This window comes from Plectropomus leopardus, chromosome 4 (assembly GCF_026936395.1).
Source record: "Plectropomus leopardus strain MGB_pleo_1.0 chromosome 4, ASM2693639v1, whole genome shotgun sequence".
Classification (NCBI taxonomy): Eukaryota; Metazoa; Chordata; class Actinopteri; order Perciformes; family Serranidae; genus Plectropomus; species Plectropomus leopardus.
Genome location: NC_142179.1, coordinates 37,082,370 through 37,099,635, shown reverse-complemented (window position 1 = coordinate 37,099,635; position 17,266 = coordinate 37,082,370). Strand labels below are relative to the sequence as shown.

Genomic DNA, 17,266 nt, shown 5'->3' with positions numbered 1-17,266 from the left:
TCACAGCTAGCAACAATCAGTGACTGGTATGACACATTGCATATTCCTGAAAACTGCATTATAAAGCATGATATAGAACTGTAATAACAAGAATTTCCCAACCACTTCCGGCAACCTTTCATAACCTCAATTTAGAAACTTCAGTTTAAAAGCAATTTATTCCTGATTAAACTATGTATACATGGAGCCTAACAGGGTTACATTAGGGATGATTGTAACTGTCCAGTTTTGTTTGAAAAACATTATTGTCTACTTACCGCAGAGGCACTGGCAGAAAGCACATAGTTGCGGGGTCTAGTCTCCTGAAAATCTGGAGCCATCTACAGAAACAGAAAGGTTATTCAACATTTATACTAATGTGCACTCAGTGTTTATACAGCAGCCATACTTCAGCACACACTATGTATTAAGATAAGCAGACAAAACACTCAGAGCACAGCAGATAAAACCATGATTGTGGATATACTTTAAGCTATAAAACAGCATTGATATCTGTGAAATAGTCGATCTCTGTTTTTTAATACCATCATTAAAAAAAGGCACTCCTCTTTCTGTTAAACTCATTGTACGGGGTGCACAGCACGTACCACCAGAGCTCAGTCTCCAGTCTCTACTGGTGTAACAGGCAGCTGAGCTGAAAGACACAGCGATATCTAGTGGTGGAGGGAGAAGTTGCTGGACTGTAAACAGCCGGTGGCCAGCAGGCAGAGAGAGAGCATGGGGAATAACAACACATTTTTACATCTAACTTGGGTAATTAAGGATTTATTTTGATCAGACCTGAGCTGGGAATTGTTGAAACAGTGGCCTTACTGACGAAATTATTAGCAAGAGTAAACAAGATGGTTTGGGAGAGTTTTACTTTGTTTCTGTTGAGTTTGAATTAGGTGTGTTTTATGATGAGATAAGGCATTTACGTCAGTCTTCTGAGACTAAAAGAAAGTTCAATTAGCTGTATTTCTCTGTTTGATCAGGAAAATAGGAGTGAGAATATAACTTTTCTTAACATCTTGTGGGTTTCTATTGTTTTTTTTATTAGTCTCAAAAGCTGAATGTAAAGAAGCGCTCTCACTGTTGGGGGAGGGGGTTAGCACTGCAGACATACTGTCATATACCGTATACTCCAGAGAAATTTCCGGAAGATATGAAGGTATAAGTTTTACATACTGCCCGAGCCTAAGTAACACATTAGGTAATACATAAATATGATATTACTGTAGTCAGTTATGTGGTGTACCTGTAATATGGAGGTGACCTGTTAAATTTTCTTTGCCGCTTTAATTTGAAATAGCTAAACACAAGTTTTCTAATTCATTCTCAATTTCAAATATGTGCCCAAAAATTACCCAGTCAACAGCTAAGATGGGAGCAGTAGTTTGCAGTCAATACAAGACACACTTTTACTTTAGGTGTGTCTGACATAATAAAAAAAAAGGTGCAGAGCAGTGATGCAACCCAGCTGTATTTAAACTAGTGACTAATCAGTCTAATTCACCGACCTGACGAATCCACTGCAAACAGGAGTCAAGCTTTCAGATGAGTCAGCATGTGTCAGTTATCATACGCATGCATGCATACATGCACACAGGTTGCAAAAGTCTGACATTGACAGTCAACAAAATGTGTAACTTTATTATTGTGATACTAAAAACAAAAGTTCTGATAAAAGTCAGACTTTTTTCATTTTCTTCAACAGTTAAACAAAAGAACACTTGATGGAAGCAGATGGGGTTTTGAAGGCACAGCATTCCTGGATCACAGTGAAATGGGGAAGGAACATTACAATGAGTACCTTCTATTTCAGGCATAGGACTTAGTTTGTACTCGTGTAGCACAAACAAAGTTTTTAACTCAAATAGATTTCTGTGCAGAATTCAAAACCATGTGAAAAGGAAGTCAGACATACAAAATTGTTCGGCCTATCTGGCCAGTGCTGCTGCCAAAAAAAAATACGATGTTCTCAGTCTGAAGACTTTAGGGCCCAAGAATGCGTCAAACTGATTCTTTTCTCCTGAGAAACTAACAGATTTGTGCTAATTTTCCAGAGAAGAAAAGAAAGTAAAGAATTTGTTTTGGTTGGAGGCCACAATGCCTTCAACATTTTTACAACCCCTTCTATGATTTAACTAGCCAACAAGTTCTTCAGAGTAAAGCCTAACCCTGAGCCCACTGTAATTCAAATTGAATTATACCATATATGCAGATTTAAATAAAGATATACATATACACATAACTTTACTAACCCCAAGTGTTTGTATCTATGTTTTTTGATAATTGTGTTTTTTAACACTTATTTATTCTCACAACAACACATCAATAACACTTCAATTTTAGCTCTCACGTGTGTATTTTTATTAAAACTCTTAGTGCTTGTATTCTAAGCACTTTTTATGTCAACTTCTAAAGGTATGCATGTATTTATTTATCTTACTAAATTCAATCAGCACTTATCTTAAGGTCCTTTTTAAATATAAATCTTTTACATTATTAACATTTATTTTTTGAATAATTTTTTACCCCGTATTTTTTTTTTTATTAATCAAGTTAAGTCAATTTTATTTATAAAGCCCATTATCACAAAACACGGTTTGCCTCAGAGGGCTTTAAAGCACATGACAGGCCTCTGCCCTTAGACCCTCACATCACCTAAGGAAAAACTCCCGAAAAAGAACCCCTATAACGGGGGGAAAAAAAGGAAGAAACCTCAGGAAGAGCGGCAGAAGATGATGAGGGATCCCTCTTCCAGGACGGACAGACGTAATGCTCACAAGAAATAACTTTTTTAACAGCCAGGTGAAGGACTGTGAGAGCTTTTACAACTTTAGCTTTAGAAGTTTAGAACTGATACTCCTGCTGCCTCACCTTTGTCGTTGGTCCTAAACCTCAATTTCTGTGGTGGTTTGTGTGTTTTGTAGTGCTTGTGTGGTTTTTTTTTGTCTTCTGTGTTTCAGGGGCTGGGCCTGGCTTCCGGGTGATGGAGCTCAGGGCACACTCTCCTCACTTGCTCCTGATCAGTAATCACCTCCCTCATGGCATTTAAGCTCCTGTTTCACTCGATGTCAGCGCCAGATTGTTTCCACTACTCTCGTGGTATATCGGCCATCTCTCTCATGAGATTTTCCTAGTGTTTTTGTAAGACCTCTTCTGCCTTGAGCTTCTCAAACTTATTGTGTCTTTTTGTCTTTTTGCTTTTAGTGCCTCCCATCGAGCTCCAGCACCTTGCTGCCCAGCACCTCGCCTTTGTGCTCTGCCATCCACCTTCAGCACTCTCCCGGATCCTCATCACCCTCTTGGATCCTCACCATTCCTCTGCTTCACCAGCCTCACCATCACCTCCTGCCTCACCAGCCCCCACCACCTCGGAAATCACTGGCTCCCTTCCCTCGACACCCATTCCTCCCTTCCCAACCTCAACTCCATTAAAGTTCAGTTGATTGTTCACCTACCTCGCTCTGTGTTTACTCTTGGGTCCACCTCATGCTCACGGTTCCTCAGAACCATAACAGAACAATCTGGCCAACAATTGACCCAGCAAACCTGGACGCAATTGCAAATGCTCTCTCCAGCCAGGGGGCACTCATCAGTAGTCACGATGACATACTTTGCAGAAAATTTAAAGGTTCATATCTCCTATATCACCGCTCAGCTCGACCAACTTTCTCCTCCAGCTGCCGCTTCCCATGCACCCAACTCTGTGTGTAACCCACCAGTTTCAGCTTCTCCCTCTCCTCTCCCCCACCCTGTAAGAGAGCCCTTTGTTCCCCCTCCTGAATACTATGCCGTGGATTTGGGTTCATGTGGTCGGTTTTTGCTGCAATGCTCTCTAGTTTTCAATCAACACCCCTCAAGCTACCCTTCTGATAAATCCCAGAAAGCTTATGTATTGAATCACTTACGGGGTAAAGCCGTTCAGTGGGCTACTGCATTGTAGGAGAGGGGTTCCCTGCTTTTGCTTTCGTTTGCTGAGTTTTCTGCCGAGTTTCGCAGAGTGTTTGACCATCCCGTCCAGGGACAAGAAGCCGCTAACCATTTATTTTCTTCATGTCAGGGTGATAACTCAGCGGCTTCTTATTCAATTGATTTCTGCATTTTAGCCTCAGAGAGTGGGTGAGAAGAGTCAGTGCTCATAGGGGTTTTCCTTAGGAGGTTATCTGAGGAATTAAAGGATGAATTGGCTTCCAGAGACGAAACCACCTCACTTGAAAATTTTATTTCACTTGCCATTAAGATTGATAATCGTCTACGAGAAAGAGACAGGAACAGGGCCAGTAAACCCTGTAGACTGCACGCATCCCCGCTGTACCAACTTCCACTACTGTTCCCGGCTCCACTCAACCTTCTCCCCAACATGAAGTGCCCCCTGCCCTTGCGGATGAACCCATGCAGTTGGGTCGTGCCCGACTCACCCCTGCTGAGTGTCAATGCCGCATTAACAACAACCTGTGCATCTACTGTGGATTGGCTGGTCACTACATGGCCGACTGCCCCTCGTCGCTAAAAGGCAGGACTCACCGGTTAAAGAGATCGCACTGGTGAGTCAGACTTCCTCCCCTTTCAGCTCTCCATTCCGGATTATCCTGCCAGCTAACATCCAGTATGACAACCACTCCATCCAGATGCAAGTTTTGATCGACTCTGGGGCTGACGACAGTTTCATTGACAACGGTCTGATTGAAAAGACAGGAATTCCCCTCGAGACATCAGACCGCCCCAAGAAGGTTACGGCCCTTGATGGTAGACTGATCGCCTCTGTAACTCGTTGCACCTCTCCCGTTTCCCTCAGTATTTCTGGTAATCATCACAAAAGTATTCAACTCTTTGTAATACCCTCCCCCCTCACTCCTGTAGTTCTAGGTCTGCCTTGGCTAAAACCCACAAACCCCAAATTGACTGGAGAAATTCGACCATTTCCGGTTCGAGCGTACAGTGTCACTCTCTCTGTCTGCGTTCTGCTTCACCTGTCCCTACCTAATCAGTCCCTCCTCCTGCCTCTCCTGATTCGTCCTCTGTGCCACCCGAGTATTATGACCTCAACACGGTGTTCAGTAAGGAGCCTTCCCTGTCCTTGCCCCCCCACTGCCCTTATGACTGTGCCATTGATTTACTCCCAGGAGCGCCTCTTCCCACCAGTCGCCTTTATAATCTGTCTGGCCCCAAGAGGGAGGCGATGGAGACTTACATTCAGGATTTGCTGAATCCGGGTCTCATTCACCCCTCCTCCTCCACTTGGTGCGGTCTTTTTCTTTGTCAAGAAAAAAGACACTTCCCTGCGCCCCGTATCGATTTTCGCGGCCTGAACGACATAACAGTGAAGAACAAGTACCCTCTTCCCCTCACTGATCCCTACTTCGAGCCCTTGTTTGACGTCCAGATTTAAGAAGCGCATACCATCTTGTCCGCATCAAGGATGGGGACAAATGGAAAACTGCTTTCAACACCCCCCTGGGCCATTCTGAATATCTGGCTAGCCATTTGGCCTCACTAATGCCCCGGCTGTTTTCCAGGCCCTGATCAACGACGTCCTCAGAGATATGCTCAATCGTTTTGTTTTGGTCTACCTCGATGACATCCTGATCTTCTCCCGCAACCTGGAGGAACACAGGCAACATGTGAGGATGGTGCTGCAGAGGCTTCTGGAGAATCGGCTCTACGTGAAACCAGAAAAATGTGAGTTTCATTCCCCCTCTGTCAGGTTCCTGGGTTTCATCATTGTCAAAGGCCAACTCAAACCCAGTCCCTCCAAGATCCAGGCCGTCTCGGAATGGCCCACTCCCACTTCCTATAAAGAGCTGCAATGTTTCCTGGGGTTTGCTCATTTTTACTGCATTTCATCCGGGATTACAGCAAAGTGGCAGTCCCTCTGACCCACCTTACCTCCATCAAAGCCCCCTTCTGCAGGACGAAGGAGGCAGGTCACACGTTCGCCAAGCTTAAATCTCTGCTCATTAGTGCCCCTGTGCTTATTCACCCCAACCCCTCTCTGCAGTTCATTGTGGAGGTTGACACCTCGGACACAGGTGTTGGGGCGATCCTGTCCCAAAGGGATTTGGACACACAGAAACTCCACCCCTGTCTTTTCTTACTTCGCCATTTGTCCCCAGCAGAGAGAAACTACAACATGGGAAACAGAGAGCTGTTGGCGGTGTAGATGGTGCTTCAGGAATGGAGGCACTGGCTTGAAGGTACAGAGCTGCCATTTTTGATTTGGACTGATCATAAGAATCTCGCTTATTTACGTTCTGCTAAACAGCTCAACCCACGCCAAGCCCGATGGGCATTATTTCTTAGTAGGTTCAACTTCACACTCTCCTACTGCCCCAGGACCTGCAACACAAAGCCTGACTCTCTCTCTAGAATCCATTCCCCTCCCTCTAGCTCGGGCCAAGCAGACCAAATCATTCCTGCTTCATGTGTGGGAATTGCCTTGTGGAAGATCGAGGAGATGGTGAGAGCAGCTCAACAGGATCAACAAGACCCGGGAGGTGGACCTCTCAACAGCCTGTTCATGCTGGAAACTGCCCGGTCCCAAGTTCTTCAGTAGGGACACTCCCCGAAACTCACCTGCCACCCTGGAGTGCACAGAAATATCCTTTTCCTGCGACAGTGTTTCAGGTGGCCGAGCATGGATCGCGACACCAGAGAGTTTGTGGCAGCCTGCTCTGTCTGTGCCCGAGGGAAGGCATCTCATCAACCCCCTGCTGGTCTGCTGTGCCCCCTGCCTATCCCCAGTCGCCCCTGGTCACAAATCGCCGTGGATTTCGTCACAGGGTTGCCTCCCTCAGATGGTAACACCGTGATACTGTTCATTATGTTCTGCTGCAAAAGTTGCCCTCAGCTCTTGACACTGCTGATTTACTTGTTAAACATGTCTTCAGGCTTCATGGTTTACCAGTGGACATAGTTTCAGATTCCTAGTTCTCCCAGGTTTGAAAGGCGTTTTGTAGTTTGGTGGGCGCAGCAGCCAGCCTTTCCTCCAGTAACCACCCCAAGACCAACGGCCAGACAGCGCCGGCTAACCAGAACCTGGAAGCGGCCCTGAGATGCATAGCCGCGCAGCATCCAGCTTCCTGGAGCACCTACCTCCCATGGATCGCATATGCCCACAACTCTCTCACCTGCTCAGCCACGGGTATGTCACCTTTTATGGCATGTTTGGTTACCAACCCCCTTTTGTTTCCTGAGCAGGAAGAGGAAGAGGCAGTGGCAGTTCGGTGGCCGGTACATGCGGGTCTCAGTTGCTCCGCCAAAAAAACCAAGAAGTTGGTGGATCTCCATTGCACCCCTGCTCCGGATTATCGCATGGGACAACAGGTGTGGCTTTCTTCATGTGACCGCCCCATCCAGACGGAGTCCCGTTTCGTGGGCCCTTTTGAAACTGTTAAGATTGTGAACCGGTCTGCTGCATAACTGAAACTGCCTGCGTCTATGAACATTCACCCTGTGTTCCACGTGTCTTTACTCAAACCAGTGTCTGAAAGCGACCTCAGCCCTCCAACCGGCTCATCGACAGTCACCCAGATTCTGGATGTCTGACCCCTTGGCCGGGGTTTCCAGTACTTGGTGGACTGGGGGGATATGGTCCGGATGAGTGCTCGTGGGTCTCCCGGGGGGCTTATTCGCAATTGGTCCCTTATCTCTGACTTCCGTTCTGACACCCATTCTTCCCTTCCCAACCTCAACCTCATTAAAATTCAGTTGATTGTTCACCTAACTTGCTCTGTGTTTGCTCTTGGGTCCACTTCACTCTCACGGTTTCTCAGAACCATAACAATTTTTGATCTAATTTTACTCTTTAAAAAGAAAAAAGAAAAAAATACATTTCAATGGTTTTACAGGGGGCTTTTAATTAACTGACTTGGTCTTTAATAATGAACCTTTAAAGTTGTTTTTTAAAATTTTATTTTACTTTATTTGTTCCCCTGTGCCTGTGTCCCACATAGTTTAAGAACACTGTGCTTTACCCCAAACCTAACCCTTCTGTTGGATGTCCAGCCATTGTAAGCCAGTGTCAGTCTGTATTTAACCACTGTGCTTACCCAAAACCTGGTAATTTTTTTAGTTATAGTCACTCCAAAATATGAGGCCTAATCAGAACAGAACTGCATATTGAAAATGTCCAGCGTGAAAAAAACTATCTCCATTGTCTCTGTCATTTGTCTGTCTCCATAGGCAGAACCGGCTCTGACCTTGAAAAATCCTGGGGGGCATCCTTCCTGACCTGACCAATGATGGAATCTAACTAACTGTATTCATGTCATGCACTGTAGTGAAGTAAAAAATTGAGGAACTTGTACTTTCCTCTAGTATTTCTGTTTTATCCAACTTTATGCTTACCCCCAGGGAGGTCAGGCTTGCTCTGATGGCCAAAACATTAACCCAGTTACAATGCAAGAGTTATCTGAACCATTGGACCCCTAGTGACTTGTTTTCACAGTTGCTATTTGCTACTGCACAGTGGCGGCTGGTAGAATCAACACTTTCAACAGCCACAGTCCAATATTTTGCAGAATTTGCTCATTGACTGGTGTTAATTTCCCATGATACTGTTTAATATGCTGCAAGTTTCAAACTTTTTCTGTAAAGAGTCAACTTCAGGGTAAACCTGTTCATTCTGTCCCTTTGCTTTGTTTTTTTTTCTTGTTTTAAACCAATGATTAATAGTTTCTTCCCATGATTTATGTATTCAAAGCAAATGAGACAGGAAAAACAGCCTAACATGTGCATCATACTGCAAATCTTAAAAAATGTGTTTGATACTCACTTCACCATCGCACTGCAAAGGTCATGAATACACAGACAGTTAGTCATGGTTAATGTCAGCACCACCAAAGCTTTTTTTACAGTATGAGTGGAGAGTATGGCGCAGTGGGCTCAGAGGCACAAAAGGACTCACCGCAGCCTTTGCCTCAGCTGCCTTGGCCTTCTTCAGACGGGTTTTGCAGGAATCAAGGTCCAAGCGAAGATTCTCCAAAAGACGCCGCTCTTTCTGAAATAGACACATTGAAAAACTTTGTGAACATGGCTTGAAATAGTAAGAATGCACATATTTTATCAAAATTGAGTGTCTCATTAAGGATCTGAGTGAAAATAACTGTTTCCAACTATTAGAAAAGCCAGTTGAAAACAGCTCATTTTGAGGAATACAGCATTTCTCTAGACTATGTAGGCGTGGCAGATCACGTTTTGATTGACACCTCCATGGATCTCACTATTGTCAACTGTGTCTCGACTCCACGACAACAGCCATGGAGCAAAGCAGAGTCAGCGTGGTGCAGCTCTATCTGTTCAAGCCCTTTGACTCTGGCTGCGTTCCTAAATCCAATCTGACGCTCTGTATTATTATGAAAGAGCTGTTGTTTGAAGCCCCGCAGCATTATGTTCCTACATGAATTAACTAACTTTTAAGTTCATCATGAATTCACTCTGTTCGGTGCTTTGCTGCTCCTTTTCCCCACACAGAGTGCCCAGAGTGTGCTCTGACACTCCCAGAGTGCACTGCTCTGCATAACTAATTCAAACAGCACTCCAAATTTACCAGCGCTCCAATTTGTGCCAGAGTGCGCTTTGTTTGTGTGTGTTGAGTGAGAGAGGGCACTATATTGAAAGGAGCTGAGGGATTTCAGTTTAGCATGTTAAATTAGTATGAAATGACAGCTGACTTTTGATTAGCTTTGTCCATTTCAATCAATCCAGATTCAAGAAACTGTGAAAAAATCTAAAATGAATATGAATAGACTTGGAATGAGGTTAATGTCTGATCATTTCTTCTACTTTTCAATATGCATGTCAGACCCTAAATTACATATAAAGAAAGTGTTGATTTGGGTTCCCTGAGGCTTTAAAAAGCATGCAAAGCATAGTGACATACCAGATTATAGCACCATGCTGACCTCTGGTGGTGAAGGTCACATTTTGCAGGGAAAAGGCTTGACTTCTCACAATTTATTTGTGGGCTGTAAACTATAAAATTCTGTATTTTAGCAACATATGTTTTCAAACCACATCATTTAAACACAAGCGTATGAACACGCGCACACACACGCGCGCGCGCGCGCACACACACACACAAAGAAATCAATGTTGAGCTCATCATGGGGTAAAGTCCTCATTTGTTTAAGGTAAAATGATGTACTAAGGAGATTGGCTTAATGTTGCTAACAATGTACTTGTGTATCTAGATAGCTCAATGAATGCTCTACCAGTGCTGACTACATTTTTTACAGGTAGATGGTTCTTGCCCAGGTTACAAATTTAATCCCAGCTGATTTTTTTCAAATGGTTGACAGATGACCCTGGACTTTACCCCTTGTAAGCATGACGGCATATTGTTATATATTGCTTAAGGACAAATTTGGTTTGCAGAATTAAGACCATTTTAGAAATACAAATTTGACATCATATTGACAAAAAAGTAAAAATGAAATAAAATGTGACAGTAGAAAATGAGTAGGGAACTTTGCTGAATAAATGTTATTTGTCCTTGCTGGATCCAAGCACTGTAACAGTGATCAATGGTCAGTTTCCACAAAAGTATTATTATAATAACATAAAAATTGTGAATAGTATTATTATCATGTGGTAACAAACATGCAAATAATTTTCATATATTTTGGAGTCATCCCTCTGTGAGCTGATGTACTTGATTAAACTGGAATGGAGTAGGAAATGAAGAAATAGCTGAAAAGGATAGCTAGTGTTAATGAATGGATTGAACTAGTGTACAATATTAACCTAATATAGAGAAATACTTTACTTGAGTACTCAGGTTGTTATATTTGTACAACGTATTTACGTCTCAACTGTTAGACCAGACCTTGTGTAAATTTGCATCAGAAACACATTCCAGTGTAATCTTCAGTCTTCTGTTGTCTTCTTTCTTTCATACCGGAAAGGTCTTTTTGTTTAGATGGTGTCTATTTCATTTATTCACTTTTTAAAAGCCATAAAAAGTTGATTTTAAAAACAAATGAACAGCACATTTTTGATAATCTATAATCAGTTTTCTTTACAATACTGAGCCTTGATCAAAAATTGCTGCCACAGGTCTGTCTGCAGGACAGTCAGCATGATCCACCTTTATTCAAAATACATTTACTAAACGGGTTTCCATTAGAGATTTGCACAAAACTTGAGTGATATTTTAAAAATGTCGATAAAACACAATTGCAAGATAACTGTGTTTCCACTGAGTGATGTTCTGTGTCTTCTCTGGATGTTCAAAATATTAGCAGGTTTATTTCTGTTGCCACCACACAAGCCGTCATTATTTCCAATCCAAGGCCACGGAGGCATGTTATGGAGCCATAATGGAAAGGCGAGCCCCTTATACATGGGAGCGGCCACATATGAGGTATTTCTGGGAGGTGATAGTCCACGATTTCACAGAGGAATTGTGGATTCACAACTTCCCGATGATCCACTCAGCTTTTAAAGAGTTATGTGATGCAATAACATCTCTTGTAGCACCTGCTGCATCACGAGGGAGCCATAGCCATAGCATCATGTGACTTATAAAAGCCAAATTTGCAGTTTTGTGAAATATGGCTTTTTCAAATTGCCTGAAATACCACCTCGTGTGGGCATTAAACTTTTTTACAATAGATGGGAGGGTTTTTTTTAAATTGCTGTGTTTCCATTAGGTGAATTTTATATTCACAATTTCAATTTGCCAGAATACATGAAATCAAAGTGAGCTTTAAATGAGTATGGAAATGCTACAGTCTTCCCCCTAAAGATTTAATAATTCTCCCTAAAAATGTTATTGACCCAGTATAACAATAATACTGAATGGCCTCTCCACCGATGTAAAGCAGACTCACTGAAATTGTCCTCCAGTCTCCTTCAAGAAAGTTTCTGAGAGGGGTTAGAAAGCTGATGGCTGACGTCTGGAGGAACTCTCTCTCTGCTGCTCCTAATCTCCTCTCACATTCCCCCACCTTGATCAAAGTGCTCCCTGCAACAAAAAGATATCATCCATTAACCCTTTTACACCTGGAGCGACATAACTTTTCTTGTGATGCTTTCAGACACCTCTAAGAAGCATTTAAACCTTTGAAACCTGAGCAATTTATATTCCACAAATTTTAAGAAATTTGTGGATTTAGAAAAGATTTTTTTCAAAAAGTAGGGAGAAATATCTAGGGAAAAGCTAAGGGAAAATATGTTACAAAATTATTATAATTCTTGAACACTTTCAAATGTCATTTCTTTGTTGTTGTTCTAAACTTTCTTTATTGTATTTTTTTCTCACTAATTTTCAGGTAAATTTTTAAAGGTCTTCACTTCAAATTCCTTTCTATTTCCAGACATGAACTTCATCTTCGCCTTCAGCACCATACACTGTATTGTACTGGGATCATTTTTTCCCTCAGGACATCCTGTGCAGATGACCTGAGTAATGCTGCAGCAGAATGCAGAGTGCAGCTCATTCAAACCATTATTGATCTTTTATTTTTACCACAGACTGGGTGGGAGCTGATTTATTGGCTGGACACATACAGAGCCAGTGGGGTGAGGATGAGAGAGAAGGCTATGTATTGTATGTATTAGGGATTTTCATTACCTGGGGGGCATACTACAAAGCCAGTTCAACATAGTCAGGCTCTCTTTGACTGAGCTGGTTTGACAAACCCTGCAGCCTCAGTCAGAGCTAACAGAGGACCACGAAGGTGGTTATCAACTGTCTCTGTTAACTCAGGCTTTCTGCTCCAGACTCTGCGTGTTCACAAAAAATGAGTCAAATAATGTGCTGAACACGTCATTTCACACTTACAAATATTCAAGTACGTGCAGCCTACTTCCGCCTTTGAAGAACATAAAAATGTATAACAGCACAAAATAACACTGTTGCTTCAATTAAGGGAAGAGCTAACAGAAAATGACGTATAGTGAATGCTCAAGCTTAATGCTAAATATAGGCCATCTATTTAGACTCATTATTTCTAAAAAGACAGCTGCTCATTCTGCAGCTCTGAAACTTTAAACTAGATACAATGGATTTAAACATTATGATCAAGAACTATACTTAGGTTTGACACTGTCTCATAAGGAAGGAGATGTATAAACTGTAGATTTTGGACAAATCAAAGTAAAATGAATTTTACAAATTGAATAATATATGTAATAAACACCAACAGACCTATCTATCAGCTGTGATATACCAGCAGTGTAAAAACAGATCTTCGCAAATCAGAACTAAGCATATATAAACATAATAAATGGTAACAGTATGGTATGGTTTGAAGGAATTATTTTGCATTTAATGTGAAATTAACATGATCCTAATTAGAAATATATAGTGACCTGTTGGTGAATAATGTGTGCTTTGGTTTTAAATATGCTTCTTTTTTTGATCATCCATCCACTAAGCAAGAGCATATGGGTTGGCCAGTCTGGTCACGTAAGTCACTGTTAACTTATTGTAAATAACACTTGCGACCCCTGAGGGTGAGTGACCAGACGTACTCAAGGAGACTTATATCATCTCCCTCCATTATCAAAATACAAGCCAACAAAACCTACAAGCTAGTGGAAGCTAACATCTGTGGAGAATTGTTTTGCCTCCAGCTAAGCCCCGCCACCAAAAAATGTCATACTTTAATAACAGTTAAAGGGTCTATGCAACACTTTTCACTCATTCTGGGTAAAGAGAAAAAAAGTTAAGAGGAAAAGCAATCACAACAAAATGCTCAGAAGATCCAGATTAACACAGTGTGCATTTTTGTTGAATGATTCGATGGAAGCCCTTTATGAGTGGCCCAGGGGGTAGAGCTGGTCACAAAGTGGTTGTCAAAGTGTTGTGGGCAAGATATTATTGCCAAAATTAAGTGCATGAATGTGTGCGTGACTAGGTGAATGTGGCTGTAGTATAAAATGCTTTGAGTGCTCAGCAGGCTTGAAAGGCGCTAAATAAATGCAAGTCCATTTACCATTTACATTGTACAGATTGAGTTTACACTTGAGATCTGCCCATAATGCAACAGTATCCAAGTGCAATGTGTTGTGCATGCATGTACACCTTGCGTTTACATGTATTTTTCCAGATACAATTCAAGAATTTACACAGGATGTTAATTAAGTGATAATCTCAGTTTCTTAGTTTTGACCCCTTAAAGTTTGTCATTGAGTGGAGGCGTCCTTACCATATGGAGTTCCAGGACCGAATTCCCTTGCAGCATCCTCCATGTATTGACCCAGCAGCTCTCCATTGGTAATTCTGGATGGTGCCTTCCTGTCCAACTTTTCATACAGAAACTCTTCAATCCTGGCACCTACAGAGAGAGTAAGGGGGAGTTTTAGTTATGGCACAGATGGGTAACAAAGACTTGCTTGAAACTTTTAGTTCATTTACCACTCCTTTATAATAACCCTACTCTGCTCTGTGAAACTTTTCAGCTTTTTGTTGTCCCTGGTTTCTTTGGTTTAATGATTTAATTTTTCATATGTAGTTGAGTTTGAGCCACTCTCATCAACCCCCACAGACAGCACCTGAACTCTGATAAACACTACCTGCTCAGCACAGCAGACAGACACTATTACAGGGTGGCTAGTGAATATGACACAGAGGAGCCTCTTGCAAAATAAACACCTAATTATTTTTCTCTGCAGCCAACAGATACAAGAACAGTAAAAGTATTGTGAATTTTGGACTCTTATTCACCAGCTGTATCTGCTGGATAGCTTAGCATGTTTGCCAAAATGACTTAGTTAAATGGTGAGTTCTGTTTAAAGTTATGTGTTATCTTATTTTCATTGTTGATGTTTTTTTTGGCAAAACATTAATTGTTTAAGTACAGGAAGCTATATAGTAATGTAAAAATGCACCTTTTCTCAACTTGGACACCATTTCTCCATGTCTTTGTGTCTAAGTGACCAATGGGAAAAGCAATTTTTGATATACTGACAAAATCTGCTGTAGCCAGCAGCAGGGAAACAGGCTGTAATTTAACCACTTAGGGCATTCACACACTGTCAATGTACATCCACTGTGTTTGTTTTTGACTCTGACACACTGAGACTGTTTTTATGAGTGTCTCTAACATCATGTAAAGGATCCATATAGAGACAGACCTTTTTGTCAAAGAGTAAGGTCCTATTTGTGTTACCAGATACAGCCCAGAAATTACTATTGCCAAACCCACATGACTCGATTTAAATAAACAGCCATTTCATTATTGTAAAACACTTCATCCAAAGATGAATGAAACAAAATAAAACTCAGAAAAATCCATCTTGTAAACTCTGGTTTGGTTGAAATAAACTCTTTCATCCAGTACAGGCTAAAATGACGCTTTATTAACACGCTGTTTTGTTTGGTGCTATTGATTTTGGGGCTGTTTCTGGTTAAACAAAAAGCAACTTCCTCTTGGTCAAAAAGGTTTATCTCTGTAGGGATCCTTTCAATAATGTTGTCAGATTCTTAGAAAAATAATTTGAGTTCATTAGTGGCAAAAACAAGCACTTTTAGCAGACATAAACTGATTGAGCTGAACTGACTGAGTCCACAGATGTCCAAGTGGTTAAATGGCATCCTGTTTCATGGCTGATGGTTACTTTTGCTTAACACTGGACCATTGTCAAATGTTGATACCTAAATAAGTCACTTAGAGACAAAAACATGGGGAAAAAGAATACAGGCTGAAAAATACCAAAGTTAGCCTTAAAGCACAGGTGCTCATTTTGCAGAATTGCTGTTATCATGATGTTGAATTGCTGATGCATTTCCCTGTGAAGCAGAATTATATTGTTGTAGCCAGGACAGATGCTGCTAATACTAATTATACATCTCTTTACAGCTGTTCATCTATAAAGAACCTTGTAACTACACCTGTTAGCAAAGGTGATTAAAAATTAGTCCTCAACTTCCCATCTAGTGTGGTGGTGTAAAAGAGCAAGAGTTGGACAACACTGAAACACATAGAGTAACTGAACCCCCAACCCATTTTTTTCAGTTAAAAGGCAAGAAATATCTGTATTTAATTGTCTACATATTGTGTTGTAGATATGCATAGTGACTGCCCTCCTATTACAATGGAATTTTGCTACTGGCTGGTCAGGAAGCAAGAGCTGGCTTCCATCACCAACCCAACCTTCTGTCACCGCCCTGTCGCTGCCCTCTCACAAACCGACTACTTTGTGTGTTTGCAGGGGGGCAGGGAAGTGCTGTGGATCGAGAGGCTGCAATATGTCTGTAACAAGTTCTTTGCATGTTTGTACAAACCCAATCAAAGATGTAATCAGTCATATGCTTAGTATATTGGGACATGTATTTGTCCTTCAGTTATGCTTGAAGTATGTATTGTGTGTAAGAGCATGCGAGAGAAAACCTTTTACCAAGAGACATTGCAGGTTTACACTGTGTGATAAGAGAACTGAAATCATTGTTGATTGTTGTGTTTAAATGTGCAGAGATGAGATGATTCTTCATCCAGCTGTAGAATCTGTGTGTAAAGAGTTACTGTAAATAGTAACGTAAGCACAGAAGAATGAGGGAAAAGTTAATATTGAGATACTTCCTCACAATACACAAGGTAGGACTAAAGTGGTCACAAGAAGACTCACCATTAATGAATAAATGGCGCAATAGATTGCTTCACAACAAAACTGAGTACTACAGAACTACCACTAACACTCTCAACAGTGGTGTATTGTTACGTTTCTGTTATTTTGTCCACTACAAGTAACAGAATAATAAAAATATACTACAGAGAGGAACACTGCAGCACATAAGAGTGTACAGGGGTTCTTTAAACATATTATACTGTACCTATAGTCACAAGACATGAATGTGATGTCAGTAGGCTTGGGTGGTACCAAAATACTTTCAATCATGAATAGTTTTCCATTTACATGGAAACAACTCAATTTAATGTGAAGAGGGACGGTCAAGTCCATACAAATATCTGATATCAGCTTATTGTTTTGTTTTTAGTGCACACTTTTTTCAAGACACTCCTTTTCCACCTACATGGAATTGGTTCTCAGCTGGAACCAACAAATAGAAAGGTTTTGCTTGACCTGAAGTGTGAACCGTGATGACATCAGTGCATCAGTACATTCTAAAGGTTTAAAACAGAGGATGGTGAAGGCAGCAGTTAGCAGGTTTCCATTAACCCTCAAGTAGTGCGATTTATAGAAACACTCTCCTTCAGTCAGATTATAACAATATTCTTAAACTAAAATATGAACATAATAGAATTCTGAGTGAGCAAGTTAACAATCTACTCCTTAAACTCAAGCAAAGACTTTTTGAGTTTGGAGGCAAGCC

The 17,266-nt window shown here is 41.4% G+C and overlaps 1 protein-coding gene across 4 annotated transcripts in view; it reads right to left on the bottom strand.

Moving 5' to 3' along the window:
- The window catches only part of LOC121944175 (endophilin-B2-like), a 47,975-nt gene that overhangs the window by 20,915 nt on the left and 9,794 nt on the right, over positions 1-17,266 (bottom strand). For 2 of the 4 annotated variants that reach the window (XM_088077223.1, XM_088077225.1), the window contains exons 3-7: positions 14,142-14,270; positions 11,820-11,953; positions 8,894-8,986; positions 8,762-8,773; positions 258-320 (exon numbers count right to left, since the gene is read on the bottom strand). In XM_088077223.1, coding sequence (XP_087933349.1) covers positions 258-320; positions 8,762-8,773; positions 8,894-8,986; positions 11,820-11,953; positions 14,142-14,270 — 431 coding nt within the window. The remainder of the gene's footprint in view (positions 1-257; positions 321-8,761; positions 8,774-8,893; positions 8,987-11,819; positions 11,954-14,141; positions 14,271-17,266) is intronic. The other 2 variants (XM_088077224.1, XM_042487879.2) reach the window with 1 other exon arrangement.